General features: G+C 25.4%; 1 protein-coding gene across 3 annotated transcripts in view; it reads right to left on the bottom strand.

Annotated features, from left to right (window-relative positions):
* dpr18 (defective proboscis extension response 18) overlaps positions 1–21,359 on the bottom strand; it is a 118,299-nt gene extending 96,940 nt beyond the window's left edge. The window contains exons 1-3 of one of the 3 annotated variants that reach the window (XM_088184263.1): positions 21,189–21,359; positions 10,018–10,051; positions 1,239–1,498 (exon numbers count right to left, since the gene is read on the bottom strand). In XM_088184263.1, the coding sequence (XP_088040389.1) occupies positions 1,239–1,299 (61 nt within the window). In that variant the 5' untranslated portion in view covers positions 1,300–1,498; positions 10,018–10,051; positions 21,189–21,359. The remainder of the gene's footprint in view (positions 1–1,238; positions 1,499–10,017; positions 10,052–21,188) is intronic. The other 2 variants (XM_088184264.1, XM_088184265.1) reach the window with 2 other exon arrangements.
* Positions 21,360–22,351: the final 992 nt, after the last annotated feature.

The raw sequence follows: 22,351 nt of genomic DNA, 5'->3' as shown, positions 1-22,351 counted from the left end.
ATTTTAAAATGCCATAGTTTGTAAAGCGATCTAAATATATTTATAATTAACATTTGCTACCAAATATATTTTTTAAAACACTAACTGTTTTAAACTAAATATTTGTAACGAAATTTAAGGTTGGTTTGTATTATATAAAAGCATTGTACTAATATAAATTATTTTAAATAATCTAGCATAAAGTATTTCCCACAACTTAGTAACAATTATTATATTAAACAAAGTTGCTAAGTCTCTAAAAAACATAACAAACAAATTAAAGACAGTTGGATGTTTTGAATCAAGAATTTGCTACATATGCTTTTTGGAAATGACCGATTATTTACCATCATATAAAAATACTATTATATAAATAATATAAAAATATGTGAAAGTCGATACAGTTAGTATTACTAAAGCTACACTGTCAACAATGTATTGGGGAGAGATATTTCGCCAGTCGAAGCCTCGCTGATCGACGTACTGCTAGCAGCAGCTAACCTTTGTCTCGTTATTAACTTATTATCACACATTCCTGTTTTTTCTGATTTTTTAAATATTAATGCGGTTACTTTACTTGCAACTCAAACAAAAACTCGTTTGTAGTTAATGAAGCAGAATTTTAATTTCATATAACAAAGGGTTCAATTCTGCATAATTCGGATCAAAATATAAAAAAGTGAATTAATCTTTTAAGTGCTTTTCTTTTAATTTTTTGAATAAAAAGTTGGGTCTATTATTAGTGGACTTTTTATAGAAATATAATTTATAATATAAATCGTCGTCCTTTGCATTTATCATTTTCCTTAATCATATATGAACAATACCCATTTATTTTAGAGTAGTTCGAGACATAAGGCAGTGCATATTTGTTTAATGATATGCTTAGTTCACGATTTTAAACTATTCTATTATTAGGAATTTTCAATATTTGTTTTTAATTATAAGTCGGAACACATATAAAAACAAACACATATAGTCACAGAAACATAAGCTTCTTAACAATTTATAAAATTCATTCAAAGCACATCCAAGACAAAGGAGAACCATTGTTGAAATAAGCTTCACGTCTATTGTACATACATATATACACTTACATACATATACATATACCTAGTTTGTATGTAGGCCAAAAATGACGCAGCATCCGGATGAATTGCGAAAATATGTAGGGTTATAACCTCCAACATGCCATTTTTTCCAACTTATGAATAACATTTTATTTTTTCATATATATAAAAAAATGTTTAGGTACTCACCTATGTGCGTAGGTATAACCAAGCAGAAGGCTGCGAAGCCCAGCAGCTTGCCTGGATTCATATTACCGCAGCTACATGGCCGAGCACGACCCTTGAATAAATCGTCAAGTGAACCAACCACAAAACAATGCTTAAAATGTGTGTATTTTTAAAACGTCCACAAATCACTTTCGAGTCGCTTTTTTATGGTTCGAAAAAATGACAATAAGCAACTTTGTCACGCACTTCTGTTAAAATTAAATAAAAATCACTTTTTCACTCTGAAAGTAAGATAAAATATTTATTTTTAATTTCTTGCACAATTTAAATCATATTTATGCATATATTATTATTCACAATATTTTTATTTTAATGCTGTTTACTTAGTTATATACAGAAAAGGCATTTATACTATTTATTTATTTTACTGAAACCACACTGAACTTTACCATTTTTTATATTTTTATAAAATATTTAAAACAAGGCGACAAAATATTTTTTCTTAATTTTTTCTCGGAATTATTCTAAAAATAATTATTTCATTTCATTTCATTATTAAAATACAGTTTATTATGAAATTTATTAATTTATATAAAATGACATTGGACTATTTTATATTCTCATATTATTATTTTTATTTATTAATTATATTTTAAAATGTACGAAACACAATGACCGACGTTTTTTGTTTAATATATATTTATAACAATATATATTTTTATATTGACCGGTACAATAAGCGAGTGGTATAGTCAGTGATTAATATCTGAAAGACATGGGTTCAAATTCTATGTGAATCTTTGTGTTTTTCAATTTTTATCGTATTAAATATTATTATATGTATAAATACAATAGATCAAATAACACAAAATAGGTCTAAATTGCTTAAATCTCTCGGATATACAGTGATATTTAAATAAAATAAAACTTGTTTGTACATATGAGGTATTTAAATATCTACTTCTGCTACTTATGCTAACAAATAAAATAATAAATATATTATTATAAAATAAATAAAAAATCGTAGCACTAGTTAAATTATTACATATTTTATTTAATAGTATATATTTAAATGCAGAATGTGTGTTGTATTTTAAAGTAAAAGTTATTTTATGTACATGCTCTGTAGTATGCTACTTAAAAAAAAGGAGTATTAATAAATATCAAACTATCAATAGTCACCTAAATATTTTTATTTTATAGATTAACTCAACTTTAAAATGCCATTCTTTAATATTTATTTAAAGCAGTGGTGACTACTTCATTATGTTTAAAATTTAATCGGAATTTATGGTAAAAAGTCTTTTTAATCGTCAACAAAGTTGAAGTGGGAAATTTGCGTTTATGATTTAGGCTTTTTAGATATCTGAATGAAATATTGAATTTAATTAAACAATAGTTTAATTTAAGCATTAGGGTATAAATATTTTTACAATGTAATATACTTAAATTATAATATTTATATATGAGATTTTTGTTTTTAAAGAAAATGATTTGAACCTGCTTAGAAAATCGCAATTAAATCTGTATTGCAATTTTGAAATTTAAAAAGAAGGTCAATCAGAGACTGAGAGAGTACGCAATCTGCATCATGTCGCTTGGCAAACATTGTTTCTGCCATTTAAATGTATTTATTAATATTTTATTTTGATATTTTACTGGTACTTGATTATTTCAAAATCCGTATATTATTTTTTTATCGAATCTGGTTGAATCCTAGTATTTTTTGTTTATTAATTTTTTTTTGAATTTAGCGACACCAAAAAAGTTTCTTTTGACCTTCGAGAGGGTCATGATCTATAATTTGCGCACCACTGCTTTAACGTGAAATTTAAAATTAAAATTTCACTAAATTATATTATGTACTTCAGAAGTTATAATAATTTATTATTCATACTGTAGTAATTTTTCCTGCATTCCTGGCACAAAATATAAAATAGCAATAAACTAAAATTATTTAGTTAAAAAATAAATTGCAAGTAAAAGAGTATACTAGCTAAAAATAAGCTTTTAAACCTGATGCTCAAGGTTTCGAAGCGCGAAGCCCGAATTTAATGAGTGGCAGGTAACAGACTGCATTAAGCACCTAGCTAAAATAACACTTTAAAACTTAGCACACAGTTATTTATATATGCATTTAATTATTTTTATTGTATTATTATTTAACGCTCTTACTAATATAATGCATAAAATTTTAATAATTTTTAGCAGAAGCAAAAACACAACATTCTTAATAAATGATTACAACAAATTAAATTTAATTAAATAAATCAGGCTTGATTTGGTTTTTATATGTTATATCTAAAACTAGGTTTAATTTACATGTGATGGTAAGAGCTGTATATGATGACCAAATGGCAAAAGTAAGAAGACTTTTTGACATCGGCTCATCCATAACTCAAAAACCATGCTAAAATAACTTACTTTGGATTTTATCTAAAAAAAATTGATTGGCAAGCAGCCACTGAGCTCAAATATTCCGACAAAAAAGTCTAACTGGACCGTATGGTCGAGAATATAGAAGCATGGTCGACTTAAGTGTATTTATAATAAAATAAACTATGAACCTGAACACCAATACAATTTAGGGTTATACTTTAAAGCGAGAAGTGCAAGCGAAAGTCTAGCTGCCCCTTGCAAAAATGCGTTAAAGCGGATACCTTTGTTTGTATTGACTATTATTGTTTTTTTAAAAATAACCACACTCATTAAAAAAAGTTTTTTAATAATATTATATTCTCTTATATACAAACACATAGGAATTTTTCAAATTTTATTTATGTATCCAAGTATCAAATGATGAAGTTACTTTGTGGTTTTATCTGGAAGATTGCAACGAACGGTCAGATAAAAGGATATTTTATTATTTGAATAACGTAATGTTTTATGTTAATAGTAAATATTATTATATAATCGTTAAATAAAGAGTAAAATATACAATCCATAATCAATACTTTGATCACAAAATGGGGTTATTCAATATATATAAAAACATATTTACATTAAATGAAAATGGAAAACTCTGGCTTTGTTCAAATACACCTAAGGCTATCTAAAATTGACTGTCGTTGCTACCTAACGTATTGCTTTTGACTAACATTGGGTTATAATAATATATAATATAAAATATTTTTTAATAAAAACACAACTAATATTTTAATAATATAAGAATATATTACCTTTAAAAAATATCAATAGATTACTAACTCAACTGACAACAGAGCTGATATATTAAATTTAAACTGTTGATTATCACTAACAAATTTAATAAAAAGAAACGGTTTTTTATGCATTAAAAGATCTTAATGCATAAAAAATATTATTTATTTTAATGTAACGATTACTAAAATATTGGACTATTGGAAACAATGCATATTTTTATTTTCTAAATCTAGTACAATATTTTTGCAGACTCAATATTAATTGCATTAAGATCAATTGTGTTTTAATATGTCGTAAAAGCTAATCTTAAATTAAGATGCTCAAAGGCATCATTGAACATGTATCCCTAAAAATTAACATACAAAGTATATGGTATCCTTTCACGCTTTCCTAATTACCTATTAGTTTTCCTAATATCTATTTCATGTAATAAATAGTTTCTCTCCTGCGTATTTGCTCTATGTATAAAACTTGTCCATACAAGCGAAAGGTATGCAGATAAAAAGAGATACTCTCGCATACCTTCCTTTGTGGATCCCCCGTGAGTATTTCGTACGCCACGTCATATATACGAAGAAGGGTTCGGGTAGACCATTTAACCTTAAAAAGGTCGCAATGCTATCGCGAAAGTTCCCACACACAAGCAAAGTGTTATTGCATATTTCGACATTATCGTAGCAACCGCTGTATCGCGAAAATCGTTATCGACGCGACTCGGGACTTTGAGGGTTAAAAAATATATAATATAGTATATATATTTAGGTAGCAAGTACCTTTTACGGCTAACGATTATAATGACTCAGGAAAAGGAAAATTCGGTAGAATGGGAAAATTTTTGAAAATTTGATTTCAAATCAGACCCTCGGAATTCGAAAATAACAAACGAGGACCCTTTACGGATACTTCTGTTCGACGATTGGCGAATTTGGCAAATTTGAACTCAAATCCGCAAACTGATAAGATTTAATATAATTAGCGGGTTAATTTCAGTTGAAAGGTTAACTGATTATAACGTTAAAACGACCTTCGTAAAATTTTATATTTAATTTGTTTTATTGAAATTATATAATACATGGATTATTTACTATTGCTTATACATGCTGTTTCAATTAACATTAATGTAACTTTTACATTATTAATCTAATAATTTAATAATAAAAAATAATTTAAAAAAAGAGTATAAATATTTTTTCAAGAAATATTAATACTATTTATTTTGCAAATTTTTTTTTTTATATACAAATATATTAGAATATATTTTTTTATTTTGTAATGTGACAACCCTGGCTTAGAAAGAAAAAAATATTGCGTTTTCCCTGAAAAACGCAATATTTTTTGTGTACGTCTTGAAAATACACCATCAATATATTTTCAAAAAAAAATATTTTTTCTAAAAAATTTCCGGCTTGTAGTGCACCGCCGTACAAATACTTCACGGCGTTTAAAAGGTTAAAAAGATTTTAATTTAGTTAAACTCAATTCATTCAAATATTTCATATTTGAGATATTAATTATAACACTAATAAACGAGCTCAAGGAGCAAATTTATAAACGCATATCCAGAAACAGCCGCATATCCAGAAACAGCATAGTTTATAATGGCAATGTTTTGTTAGGTTAATTGTATTCTAAATTTTTTGAGCGCAAAGCGCAGATTTATGAGCGCAAAGTACGATTTATGAGAAACTAAGTTGATACAATCTCTAGTATAATGTTAAATATAATAAAAGCTTAATTTATCTAGTAAATTCAAATGGGGTTAAATTGTATTTGCATAGATAATATTGACAGTTAAGTAAGGTTAGATCAGGTTATGCTAAATATCAAAATTCAAATATTTTAAATACACGTAGTAAAAAAAGCATGAGCAAAAATTAAATTTCTAGTCCGGCTTAGACAAAATATATTGAGCATTATTTATATTGTAAAAGGAAACAAAAAATCGTAAATTTATTAGTGCATTAGTAAAAAAAAATGTTTACCGCAAATTTTCGAGCGTGAAGCGTGTATTTATGGGCGCATAGTTTCCGGCACAGATTTAATTGACCGTAATTTTGAGCTTATTTAATTTTAACAAGACAATATAATAAGATAAAACCTAATCTTGACAGTGGCTGTTGCGCCAGAAACGCTTGTTTTATTGCGCTTTGCACTCATCATTTTGCGCTTCACACCAATGGTTAACATTTTTTTAAATTACAACACTTTGTGAAATGTAAAAGTTCTTGTTCGTTTTATTTGCAATATGTATAAAATAACTGTCACAAATTCAGTGATATTTATTTTAGGTCATCCCTCATTTTGCTAAGCCCAAGATAAATGTTAGTAAACATATCTACAGTTATTTTGATAAAAAAGGATGATAAAATTCTGTTTGCGCTTATAAGATACTAAGGCAATATATGTTATGTATTAATCGTTAGACAAAAAAACGACTTTATTGTGTATATAAGTGATCAATATACGCACCTGTGTGCAAATTATCGTCGTCGTTCGACGAAGTCTTATAATAATTCTTTTTTACCATTGATCTTTTTTATCCTTACAGGTACACCTATTTATATATAGACCATTATGAATCTATCAAATGGAATAGTGTGCCTACGTAATAATAGATTACACCGTATGTACGACAAAGCATATTTTTGTTATGCAAGTATTGCTAAATTTTATAAAAATATTTATCTAACTAAAATTAAATACTTAAAACGAATTCTGCTCCTTTAATCAACAAAGTTAATAAGCCTGACGTTTAATATTGCGTTATTATATTGGTCTAATAAAATAATTATTAATCCTAATTAACCAGAATTGCACACTTATTTTTTTTAAGCCGCATAAAAGGGCATACGTAATGGGAATGGCACACGGTGGAATTTCGACGACGGCGGAATTTTCGCTTACTCTTTTTTTTTTCATAAATATTTCCAGGGGTACAAACAGCCATTAAATTTAATAATCTCAACGCCGTGAATGGGAAAATGTCTTCGGATATAATTAATATAGTGAGTGCGAGACATATTTGTGGGGCGGCGAAGGGAGCCGGAAAATTGAAACACAAAAGGCGCCTAGATGATGGACGATAATATTATTTAAAACAACGCGAGACTATATACATATATTGTATGTATATATATAGGAATACTCGCGAAACACAAAAGTGCGAATAATAAAATTAATGGTGAAAAAAATATCTCTCCGAGGCGGGCGAGTAAAAAACAAAACGAGGAAGGAAATAACCTTTTGCGAGAGATGGCGCAAAGGAAGATGTAATAGGATCAATAACCGTGACGTGTAGGTACATTAAATGTGTATAGATAAAATTGTAGTGTCTTACTTCAGTGCTTCTATGAAAAATAATTTCACTAGAAAAATATATATTGTAAACACAAGCAGTGTATTCAATATTCCTAGAGCATTTTATTATTTTATGTATATTGCCTCGTACTAACTTAAGGAGACTAATGTTATTATTTTAAAATATATTTAAAATAAAACTTAACTATTTATATTTTCTACGTCCTATTATTATTTTGGAAAATTTTCTTAGTTTAACGCCTAGAAAAACTGATAGACGGATGTCGAAGTGACTGTGTGATACCATTTTGACCTAAAAAACAAGCTATCCAAGTAAAGGTAGAACGTTTTAGATGTATCTGATATTGTATGAGATTAAACATTTACTTTTAAATCTGCTAAATATAAAAATTCCTATTTTACTAACTTTTATGTCTATTTTTTAAATATGTCTTTTTGTACTAAAAATCTTTATTGTCACTTAAAATATTTAATTTAATACATAAAACTATTATTGTTTTAAATTTTAAATACAACACTTGATAATTTTATTTAAATTCCAGAAATTTAATATTTTGGAAGTTATACTCCTGCCATGGTCACGAAAGTTCAGCTACAGTTGTTGAAATTTTGTGACCTTAGCAAAAGTATCACTGCCGAAATATTAAACAGTATGTTTTATGGCGATAAATTCCAGTATTAAAATGATAGTAGTAGAATTACTCAAAAACAAACTATATAATATTTTGTATAATATATACAAGCAAAATATAAGAAACTTTGTATGTATATTATGTTGGCTTAGGACTTTCAGGCTTAGGCTTAGCAATTTTGCTAATTTAATTTCAGATTGGTTGTCAGTTATTTTTAGGTACATAAATTTTTAATTATTTAAAATAACTCATTGTTATCTAAAACGTGCTTAAGTCAACATATACATACGAAATATTTAAGAAACTATTAAGTTTATGTCATGTGTTTACTAATACTTTAATTCTTTCAAAACGATAAGAAATTTTGATAATTAAAGTAATAAAAGAACATATTTTTATATAACCTTATTTGCCTAAATTATGAATTAGAAAAAAAGTGTTCTTAGGTAACTAACAAAGTTTCATTTATCAAATTTAATAAAAAGGTTATTGTGATATTTTATTTGATTGGCAAAAAATATATTTCTTAGATTGATCTGTAAACTAAATGATCATGTTTAATATTTATTTACTTTCATAAGTAATCGACTACAAGTTTTAAATGTTTTACATATTTAACAATTAAAAACATAATTCGTATTTAAAAAGTGACAAATTATTACTTCTTAAATATTTTTATTAATCAAATGACAATTAATTACTTTTTTAGATTAAAAAAAACAACTACTTTTAAATATACTTTTATTATTAATCAAATAAACTTTATGTGTAAGATTTTATCTAAAACCTAATTATTTATATTTATTGTGAAACTAAGACGGCATTAAAAAAAATTTGTTACAAGGATGTGTGAAAAATAATAGAAATAATTTTTTTTTGTTTGTGAGCCTTAAATGTAATTGATAATTTATTTAGGACGAAACATTTAATAAAAGATAAGAGCAAAGCAAATATAATATTGTACAAACTAATATTAAAATGCAACAACAAAAACAGATTTGAGTAAATACTCTTTAGCTGTCTTATATAATTAGCATGGAACGCTAATGGTTGACGCAGTAATAATTATTTTATATTATTTTTTATCCTACGCGTAAATAAACATCGCTGTTTGCTTGCAAACACATTAAAAAGCCTTATTTAATTTAATATTATCCTTCTGAATTTAAAAAAACTAGTTTTGGAACTGGTTTTTTAATAAATTTTGTAGATTTTAGAACGAAACTGCGATTCAAAAGCATTTATTCAATATCGAATTGAAATATTTGAATAGAACGTATAATTTAATAGCAGATAAAAGCAAAACAAATATTGTACAAATTAATAATAAAATGCAGCAACAAATACAAATTTACTCAAATCATTTTTAGCTCATTTATTGCCTTGTCTTAAATAATTAGCATGGAACGCTAATGGTTTACGAGATAGTAATTTTTTAAATTCAAAATTATTTTTAATCTACGAGCAAATAAACATTCATTTAAAATCCCACTTTAATTAAATAATATCATTGTCAACTCAAAAAAATGGTTTATTCAAACTACTTTTGAAACTGCTATTTTTAATAAATAATATTTATTTTAGAAGGAAACTACGATTTTTATTATTAAATTTCAATTTCAAGATCACTGCACAATATTTTTTTAATTCGGTTTGTATATAAATGAACGTATTAATTTAATAAATACCTATTTTCACCGTTAAATTACGAAGAACCCGCACCTGCAACAAAATATATTTATTTTAATCACTTTTATTTTAGTTTTGGTATAATACATTCAATTAAAACTTTTAATGCATATCTAAATTTAAAGTACCAAAGGCAACTGATATTAAAATTCATAAATATTTTTCCTTGGATCAAACCAAAGTAATATTTTCATTAACCTAAAACTATTTATTTATTAAATATATTTTTAAATACTGTCAGATTAATTATCTGGTTAAATTTAGTATAAAAATAATTAGCAATGTAATAAATATAAACAGCGATATTAGCTTATTAACTGATTTCTTAAATACAATCAATTTTACGTTACACAGTTACAAATACAATAAATAAATAATATTTCTCGCCAGACACATATGGCTTAACTTAAAAAGCTATTTAAGTATATAAAAAAACAGTTAATGAATATATACTTAATGTGTTAAATTGTACGTTTCGCATTTTCAATAATTAAAACATTCTAACGTAATCGTAAAATATTGTTTTTTGTATAAACTGTAGCCAACTTAAATAAAATTAAAAACTGATTTATAGACTATTAAAAAACGACAATGACTCACTTTAAATTATAAATTTCCGTTGAAATCTCACACAGATACACTAACACAAACAATCAACACAATTATAGATTTTCTTTGTTGTTGTCAAGGTAGTAACAAATGAAAACGGATTGATAATTTATTTAAAACACTTTTTCATATGCTTTTATAATTAGAGAATTTTTAATTAATGCTTAATAAACCATTAAACATAGCAAAATATTTTAATAAGAATCATATCAAATGATTTTTAATTTGCTTGCAACTTGATATTAAACCGTGATCTAAAAAATAAATATTCTAAAACGAAATAAAATACTTTAATTAAAAACTACAAATATAATTCAGTAAGATTTCAAGCAGTATTGTTTTTAGTTTTACTACTTAGCTTTCATATAATCATAACCATTAAAAAATAATATAAATATAGTATATATATTGACTACGTCACTACTATAGAATTATTTATGTTTTTTCCAATAATAAAATCTAGCGTTTTTCCTGCTTCTCTCATAATTTATTATTCAAAAGCTTAAATATAATCCAAAACAAGAAGAATCATACAGATTGAAGCATATACACAACACACGTAACACAATGTTACATAATTAATGTTCGTGACAAAAGTTGGAAGATTACCGTGATATACCACAATAGATAAGCATCTATAAAGACCATCAATTATGTACAAACAATATGTTGTTGTTTCGAAGTTGCGTTTCTTTTGCGACAAAACGACGTCTTAATGCGTCCAGATTTTCTCGGATGAGTTACAATACGAGGGCTGATCAAAAAGTTACCGAACTTTTACATCGTTGCGTTGTGCGCTTTATGACTATTACCCATTTATTGTTACGCTTAAAGGCATCATGAAAAACTGGCGGTATAAGTCAGTAGCAAGTATATAAAAGACCTAGGTTCAAATCCTATAATTCATATAAAAATTAGTGATTATTAAATAATATTATTTTCGATAATTTTTTCTAGATTTTCATATCCTCACGGATAAATAATTTAAATAAAATTAAAATAGACCATGCACAGTAACATACGTATATTGATTGTTAGCTGTGATAATAGTTTGTAATAAATAAAATAAATGTCACTATTAAAATTTTGTGACCCACTACTTACTAGTTGTTGATTGTGTTGACACTGTTGTATAGCATAATGTTTATAAAAATAAAAATATATTTAAAATAATATAAAAAGCGACCAAATAATATTCAATAATATTTAGATTATTCTCTGCACAAAATTTCTCCAGATGGAAAAGCAGCTTTAACTGTCGTGTGTATGAAGCGTGGTTATCGTCTTGACTTTCCACTTGCTCCTTTAATTCGTTCAGATTAACTCGTTTATTTTAACTAGCCTGCGGCTCCACGCTTACTAAGCGAGAGTGTTTGTATAATATTACACTGAGAGTGTAAAATCATTTTTTTTATTATTTTATTTTTCGTTGAAAAAAAAACGGATCAAAAGTTACCTTAGCAAACTCGTATAAGTTGTTTTAAATAAAAAACGGAACTTTTTAATTATCTTTGACGGTTAATACAACACGGCAGGTCGGTAATAAATTAATCTCGTTACCGAAAAGGTCTTAAAAACTATATTTACTTTGAGATTAATTAGTAAAGTTATTACCGAAAATATATACAATAAATTTATGCCTAAATGTATAAAAATATGTAAGGAATAAGATAAAATTAAATTGTTTGTTGATAAATTGTAAGAGTTTTAATATAAGAAATAAACTTTTTATATTATTTAAAATTACTTTGTTATACAAGGATTATTTTAAACGTAAATATACGAAACTAATAAAATAGCAACGATTTTTTATTAATCCTAATTTAAGCAATAAATTAGTAACAGAATATATTTTAAATAAAATAATATACTTTTTATAATAATCATATTTATATTATTTTACAAGAGATATTCAGATTTTTTTCGCAATTATTACGTAAATATATTAGTGTTACTTATTATATATAAAAACACCTAATTAAAAAATTAAAAAGAATCTACATCTACATAGTACATATAAAACTTAAGCAAAAAATGTTTAAAAAATAGTGAACCTAATAAATTATTAGTAAACATACGCTCGATATTTTTTTTTAAGTTTATTATTGATTCAAAGTAACTAAAAGAAATTTTATGAACCTGTTAATCGGGCGGGACGTTTTATTACATTCAACAAAAAATAAAATCGTTACGGACATGACGCAATAGTTTTTGATATGTCTCTTCGGGTGGAACAATTTATTTCGTCACAGTGATGCATGAGTCATCATACTACACGTTTATATTTTATTTATCTGTTCCACTGACGTCAGCAGATGTAAATGTGAGTTTTTTACCAAGTATATGTATCAAGAAACAAAAAACGAAAACGTGTTTTAACTTCATCAGAGTCAGAATTGGATAGTGATTATTAATATGCTACCAAAGGTGCGTACTGTGCGCTACTACTCCTTTCGTTCGCTCGCGTCACTTGACAAGCGAGAGAGCGAAAGAGAAAGCATCTCACCGTACGCGCCAGTACCGATGTAAGTGATATTAGTAAAATTAGTAAAAAAAAATTTAAGTACTTCTGGTTATTTTTAATAAATATCTGAGCTATGATTTTGATTTGAAAATATAATGGTACACAATTCAAAAAATATCAATAATGAGTTTTGTTATATTTTATAAAAAAGCTATTTTTACAATATCTGGGATTGTATCAAAAAGATGAACTTAAGCTTGTCAAGAAATATAAGCTTGTTTCAATTAAGTAATGATAATTTTTTAAATTGCAGGTATGATATATAATAGTACGTCTCTTATAAATTTAATTAAATAAAAGATTCAAACTTTTATTAATAACCAGACTTAAACTTTTATTTTATTATTGACTTTAAAAATAGGTTTAATCCATATTTTTGTTTAAATATTCGCATTGTATTTTTTTCTAGAAAGCCATGTCTAATACTTGACGTAACCAATAACTTGAAACTTATGCTCAAAAAGTCATAAGTTACAAACTTATTTCTTATATATTTCGTAATCAGAATTGTTTGATAATAAATTTATTTTTCAAAATATGTAATATTATTTTTGACAAATTAAACTGTGGCAACTCTGTATTTGAAACAATTTTTTTAAATTTTGTATATTAAGAACGTCAAGACCACATATTTGACTGTAAAACGTGTTAAAAGCGCAACGAATCAAAGTATTTTATGATTTGCCGAACAAGTGTATTTGTCACGACAACGTGGATGATGATCGAAAAACGTTGATCAAAGATTTGGACGCATTTCAAATGAACCACAAATATCAGTATGTATATTTACAAATATGGACAAGTGCCGACAATAAGTCAAATGTGCTTCCTCGACTACAAGTGTTTTTGGTAGCTTTGCCAAATCTCCAGCTGAAAGTTTTAGCGGATTTGAAAAATACGTTCTTATTAGAAAAGTAACAGACAATAATATACCTTTTCTATAAACACATAAATAGCATGCATAAGACACTACAGTTTAAAGACCAGAGTTCGACCTGTTTTTATAGATACTATTAGATTTTACGAAATCTTTAGAATTACATTGTTTTAAATTTTGTTCATTAAATAAATATTAACTGGATAGTGTCTTTTTACTATGAAAATATTAAGCAGCATATTTTTTATTATACAATAATTACTATTTTTATAAAATTCCTATGTTAAAGATAGGATACAACTAACACACTATTGAATTCGCAATTCAATGTCCTTTTTATGTATAAAAATATAAATATTTTGAGTGGGTGAAGCTAAAAATATATAGAAAAAATCATGTCAGTATTTTTATTAAATTACTTTAGCATACAATTTATCCTATATTTAGAAAAATCTATTGATAGCGTCTCTTTCAATTTATAAATACAACGTTTATATGGAATCTAAAAGATGCCCACAGACCTTGTATCGCGAATTACTTATCAAATTATCCACCGAGTCTTTTCCCCGTAAATGTTAATTGTTTTGATTCAGAGACGATTAACCGAAAACTTTTCTTCGGTTTTTGTTAGCAGTAGTCTTCCGAAATCAGAGTCAACATCGCTCGTTGCGGATTCGGTTGGGTTAGGGTTAACTTTGGCCCAAGAACTTGCTGATTAGCTGGCCGAATGGTTTACGTTTCAAATTGCCGTGGAAACTCGGCGTTTGTCCAATTAGACCTTAGTCCCTAATCTTCGCCCGCGAAATGCTAATTTCCTTTGCCGCAAGTAAACTTTTTTGAGTTTCAAAAATTATTATTTGGTAAAAATAGATATCTCCATATGAATAAGAATTTAATAAGTCATATGTTTAGTCCTTCACAAAAAATATTTTTAATACACCAAAATGGTTAAATTTAAAAGGATATTCATAAGTAGAACTAATTTTAACAATAACCGTAATTTATATTTATTACGATTTTATAACCCGTAACATACATACGCCATGTAATTTGTATATGTGATATAATATAACAAGTAATATGTAATTCGTTAGTATTATTTCATATCTCGACCTTAAAAACTGAAAACATAACTTTATGTAAATGGACTGACTGTATACAAAATTTTCAGAATCATGTCTGTAGCAATATAAGAAGAAAAAAATAGAGCAAGAGAATATGTATTTAAGCCATATTTTATAAACTATGCATAAACGCTAAATGTCATTAATCATTAATCCTATTAAGAGTTTAACCGCAAAAAAGTTATGTTTAATTATATAGTAACATATTTTTTAAATATCATATAATAAATAAGAATGATGTTATTTTAGACTTGCAATAAAATATCTTAATGATCTATATTTTATAATAAATATTTTTAAGGTCTTTTAAAATATTTTATATATGTATAATAATGAATCACATTTATTAGATCAATTTTCTTGGTTTGACAGATAAACGATCTGGGATCAATCACTCAAATTCACGAATGGTAAAATTTCAAAAGAAAACATCTCGTCAATGTAATCGTTTAATCTTTTTGGAGTTTATTGAATTAAAATATAAAAATTACTATCAAACGGAATAAATCTGTTTGTGATGTAAGAACATTGTCGCTGCATAGCATTTGCTTTAAACATGACTCGAATTTATTTATTTTTAACACATGATTATATTGTCTAAAGCGTGTTATTTATGTATGTGCAAAAACGAAAGACATTACGGAAGAGAAATATGATTTTTATTAAGATGAGCTCCTACGTGCGGCTTACGAAAGGGGTCGTTAGAGATTTAATCTCGATATATCCATTCGAAAGAATGGGATGCGATGGAGAAATAAATATGAATAAATGTTTAAAGATGTTCCTTCTTGCGTATATTCAAATATACGCGTATCTTATGTAGATTACTTATACATTATAGATATAAAATACTAACGGAATGTATATAAAATATAAATTATTATCAGAGTGTCACTGAAAAATATATTATCATTTGCGAGCTTAAGTGAACCTAATCCATGTTGGTCGTTTGCTATCTCACGGTAATAATCGATTATTTGCCATACGAGTTTTCTCTCATTTTCCTGATTGCCTTGAATATATACGAAGAAGTAATATAGTTTAGCGAAATTCTTCGGGGCCTGCAAATTACACCATCGCCCCAATTTCGCAAAACCCTAATGCTGTGTGCAATATCGTGGTTCTCAAATATACATGTTAACCAAAATATATATTTGGAAAATAAAATATATGTGTTTTGCTAGAAATATATTTTATTATTATTGTAATAAATATTTTTATATATTAAAATACCTGGTCAAATAAAAAAAATGTTTACTGCTATCTTACCCTTAGAAAGTATTTGTTTAAATAATTAGTTTTTAAGTAAAAAAAGTACACTAATTTGTTTAATATAATATATTATATTTTGGGTTTTATTTAATTTTAATGATTAACATTAACATTAGCATTTAATTCAAAATTAGGAATAATTAAATAATAATTGGGATATCCTTAATATATGGTTTATTACTTTTGATAGTTGCTAAAAGGCAAATAAGATAGTTTGAAAGCAAGTGGACGATCTTGATGCACTACCAGTCTAATAAATGCAAATAAATCTTAAGCAAAACAAAGCTGAGCTTTTTCAATAAATGCATGAGATAATTTAATACGTATAGAAATACAAAGTAGTGTTTGAGAACTAAAACAAGGTAGTACACGTAATTTGAAAAGAAGAATGCATTATTTCACTGTTGAGTCTTGGACATTTAAAATAACCCAAGTATAAAAATAAAGCTTAGATGTAGTATAATATTATACATAAGAATTTCATTTTAGTTCGGATCAAATCTTTAATGTGATTTCGAAAATATATTAAATATTTTGTGATTGATATAGAAATATTTTTGCATAATATAAATACATATACTATGTAAAATACTTTGCTTTTAGTTTATATGTAGATTTAAATTTATTTATTCAACTGTATTGTGTTACAGTTAAGCTATTTTTTTATGGAAATTTTAATTGTTATTTTGATATTTAAATACAGATTGTAAATAATAAATAATTTAACAACAATGAATACTATACATATGTTATAGTTTCCATTCAAGCTATTGTGTTTGGAAATTCTCTACAATTGGCCAATTACACCCAAGTTGATTAAACTTGAATAGCCAATGGCGAGTAGTGAAGATAATTGCAATTTTCACAATATAGAGAGCTATGCAGTGTTTACTTATTCCAGTGAACATATATTTTAATAAAAAATATATAGATGGATATAAAAACACCTGCTGCCTGCTTTAATAATTAATTCAGGATTTTATATGTGCTTATTTAAAAACGAAAAAAATATTCCGAGTCGTTCTTTTTAATTCAATTAATTTGAATAATAAATGTATTTAACTTTAAACACCTGAGAATAAACAACAAGGTTTATGGCAAATATTAACTAAAGTTATGTAAATAATGCATTTATATAATAGTATATATATGTATATTATATACTAGCGAATTAAAAATATAAAAATACGCAATATTGTATTCTGGAATATGTTTTTAAAACATATATCACACCTCTTAATGATTTTTTATTTTCTAAATATACTATAAACTAAACTCAGTAAATCAATACAATCTTTTTTAGGCTTAGTAAATAAGACGTAAATATATAGGTATTCTAAATATAGATAAAAATATTCTTTTGTTAAAAATATTAATTATCAATACATTTTTATTCGTTTGTTAAACTGAAAAATAATTATAATTCAAAATCTAATAAATCAATAGTAGCTTAATATGTGTTTTTAATTTAGTTAATCTCCGAATAAAATCATCTCAATACATTATTGATTATTCGTTAAAGTAAAAAGTATTTAAAATATATATTTTATTTATATGTTCTATATTTAATATACACATTTAGTTATAAAGTATTATTAAAATCTGTAAAAATTGAACAATCATTTTTTATAAGCAATAATTTTTTTTTTTATAAATATCGATATACACTCAAAGCTTATATTTATTAAACACATCAAATAACTTCGGTCTTTAGAGCTTACTGCCATTGCAGCTTTCAAACTTATATTTGATAAAAGTAAAAATAAAGATGTTCGTCCCATAAAACCGGTACAAACATAAGCTTACTTGTGTCAATAAAAATCAATATTATGATTTTTATTAAATTCAAGTAAAAATGAAGTCACAAAAATTAACTAAAAACACTGCCTGTATTGTATAAATCTTATCTCTAAAATACGATTTATGCAATTGAATTTTAAGCTGGTAATTAGTTTTTAACTCTATAGAGTTAAATTTTCAGTTCAGCAAATTTATTTCTACTTGATTTCTTATAACTGAAATATTAAATAAATTAAAGTATAATTAACCCTTTGGCTACCGAAATCCGATATATCGGCTTTCGCTACACTAGCGAGAACTGCCGGATCCGACGGCTCCGAAATCGTAGTATCCAATACATTTTCAACCGTCTGTAGGGTAATTGCTTCAGGGGTTTATAACATTTTTTTCAAATATATGTTATAAATATATTATAATCATTATTTTTATACATACACACACACACACACATATATATATATATATATATATATATATATATATATATATATATATATATATATATATATATATATATATATATATATATATATATATATATATATATATATATATGTATATATATATATGTATATATATATATATGTATATATATATATATATATATATATATATATATATATATATATATATATATATATATATATATATATATATATATATATATATATATATATTCAACAGTCTGTAGGGTATTTTTACTTAAACCATTATTTAAAAATATTATATTTTATTAATTTACGAAAAGTTTTATTTACATTATAAAAATAAATAACATATTATATACCATTGTTATTGATTCCTGGTTGGAGTTCGGCCGCTCAGATCTCGTATTTTTTAATACGTCATGCGATAATGACTCTTATTACAGCGCAAATAAGAACTAAAATAACACACAATCGCATATTCATCATTAATTAGGTCAAGTTCACTGCAGACAGCGTCGCACGCCGCGACAGCATGTTTACAAACTAAAATACACATTTTGACTTTTTAATTATTTAATAAAAAGTCCCGGCAGTTCTGGAACATTTTTCCAAAAATGCCCGGCATCCAAAGGGTTAATAACAGTATTTTCGTAATAATTTTTTATAAATTATCAAAACTAATATAAAAAAAATTTGGTAAATTTTTTTTTTTAAATATTTTAATAATACTTATTATAAGAATTTTTTTAAACTTTTTGAGTAATTTTATTAATTTAACGTTTTTAATATAAAGTTAATTATGAAAAAAAAAAATGGTAAAAAAATGCATTTTGTCTAATTGTATTAATTTGTTTAATTCAGTGATTTTAAATCAACTACAAAAGTTGGGTACAATTTTTATTTCTTGTATTCTATATTTCGGCCGTGATTTTCCGGCCATAATCACGAATTATTCGCAACTCTATATAGAAGTAAGCAAAAATCGCGATGAAGCCCGAGATTTCAATAATAATTATACTCGCGAAATATATATATAAATATATATATATATATATATATATATATATATATATATATATATATATATATATATATATAAAAATATATATATATATATATATATATATATATATATATATATATATATATATATATATATATATATATTTCGCCAAACATATTTATGGCATCATCAGAAGATTTTGAGAATCCAAGGAAAAACGCGATCTATAACACGTATGTAATTCTGATAATTTTTAGATGTATTTATCTCGTATAAAAATAAAAAAATTATAATATAAACAGTTATATTCTATTTATAAAATAATATAAACAGTCGAATATTTTTTTTGATACGCTCCTATTCGCTGAGCACATAGGGCAATAGTGTTCAATCTTACTAGTGTTTTTGACATAAAAACTTAGTGAAAGTGCTTATTAAACAACTCTATCTATGCGAAGAGAAAAAAAGCGTATATAAAATAAATCAAAATTTTCTGATGATGCCAAAATATATTTGGCGAAATATAGAGAGTGAAAATCTAAGGAAAAACGCAATCTAAAACACGTATTTAATTTTAATATTTTTTTTGTATATATATATATATATATATATATATATATATATATATATATATATATATATATATATATATATATATAAACACAAAAGACTTATAAAAAAGCACTGAATTTAATTGATTAGATAATAAATTACCGAAAGAGGTGGAATTTAATGATTCCAACCCTCGAACGTTTCCTGAAATTAAAGAGCTGCGTAGGTATAGCTTTAAATTATCTTGGTATAGGAATCAAATAAACGGAAGCCTATAATAATATTTTTTTGACTCCAGTGAAAGTTTAAATTGAAACACAATTAGAGGAATGCTAAGAAAATATTAATTATTTTTCTTATTATTTTTAAATTAATGACACAAAAGTATATGAAAATCTTACTAGAAAAATGATGACATGTTTAATTTTTTTACTGCTAATGATATTTAGAAAGAAAATATTTTTCACCAATTTTTATAGTATTTTATTTGAAGCTTTAAAAAATAATTTTATAATAAAAGACAACTATGCTTCGACTTTTATTATGTAATAAAAAAATATTATTTTATAAAATGATTGCATAGTAGTGTTACATTTTTTATGAAAATATATTTAGAAGATTTTTAATGGAAGACAAATAAAAAGTGACACAAAAATAAAAATAAAGTACCAGAATCGTTATATATATGAAACAATGTCATATACTTTTTAAACATACATTATTTGTAATTATTTTAATAACGTATATTATATGAGGTTTGAAAAATATAATTTTTTATATATTAACCTAAATGATGGATGATATAAATTAATATTAAATGTGAATAGTATGAAAAAATCATTATTATTCTTAAAAATATACGTGTAATACAAAAATAATATTCTGGATATATGTCTATTAAAACTTCTAAATTTAATTATAAAACTTGTCACTTATAATTAAATAAAATCGTATATTTTTCTGATAGAATAATTATATTACCTATTCTGTATATAACAATTGTAACTTTAACTGTTAATTACATAATACACACTGTTTTAGAACAAACTGCGAAGCTTTTTCCGCGCGCGCACTAAACTTTTTGCCGACGGCGAGCGGCGCCGAGCTTTCGGCGTAGACACGCCTTGCTACGACGAGCTTTGCGCTTCCACTGACTACGGCTGCGACTGTGGTACCGGTTGGCTACGGCGTCTGCGTCGGATCGTAGACGACGCATATGACTCAATCATACGACGGACAGTGCACGCCGTGAATATTTTATATAGAATTTCACACGAGTCACGTAAAAAGGATCAATTGTAATAATATTATTATACTATATTAAAGAATATATATATCTTTATATTTAACTAGTTTTTTATGTTTTTAAAATTATTTATTTGTAAATTTAAAAAAAGGTTTATTTAAATTAGTATGTGCCGTTTTGATATATGCCCTTTTTTAATTTTCTGGTAGCTTAAATATTCATCGAGCTTGATGGAAAAAAGATTTAATTGGTTTTGAAAGAGTGAAAATATAGTATTTTTTCACACGCATGTCAATACTGTAAAACTCTTAATAAGTTACAGTCTATAGATGTGATCTAGGACAATAAATTTGTATACTTTTTTATTTAAAAAAAACTGTTTTTTCTTGGAAAGAAGTATAACTATAGATAAACACCCTAAGCAACAAAATTTTACCTTCAGTATTTAAAAAATGCATTGAAATGCACAAAGGCTTTTAGAGTATAGAACTGACCTCTAAGTGTTGATTGATTTTTCAGTTTGTGTGATTGTGTGCAGTACTTAGTAGAATCGATAGTACGGTTTTTTAGTAGCAGATTATTGTAAATGATACATTACATTACAATCCCAAATCATTCTTTAAGTGCAATTAAGTCTCTCATACGCCCTATATTGCCTTACGCTACTGATACCATAATCTCTTTCAAGTAGCGAAGTTGCACCAAATTTATATTGGTCAATGGTAATTTTTAATATTATATTTATATTAACAATTGTGCAATATGAATACAATATAATAAAAAAACATGAACATAAGTAATTAAAATTCACGGCAAATAACTGTACCGATCTTAAAAATAGTAAGTAAAGAGCGAAAAACATTAATATGTTTGCTTCTGCCTTTAAAATAATATTTTC

The sequence above is a fragment of the Plectrocnemia conspersa genome, unplaced genomic scaffold (genome assembly GCF_051122295.1).
Source record: "Plectrocnemia conspersa isolate PC_06_02 unplaced genomic scaffold, ASM5112229v1 ptg000004l, whole genome shotgun sequence".
In the NCBI taxonomy this organism is placed as follows: domain Eukaryota; kingdom Metazoa; phylum Arthropoda; class Insecta; order Trichoptera; family Polycentropodidae; genus Plectrocnemia; species Plectrocnemia conspersa.
This window is presented reverse-complemented; position numbering and strand designations above follow the sequence as displayed.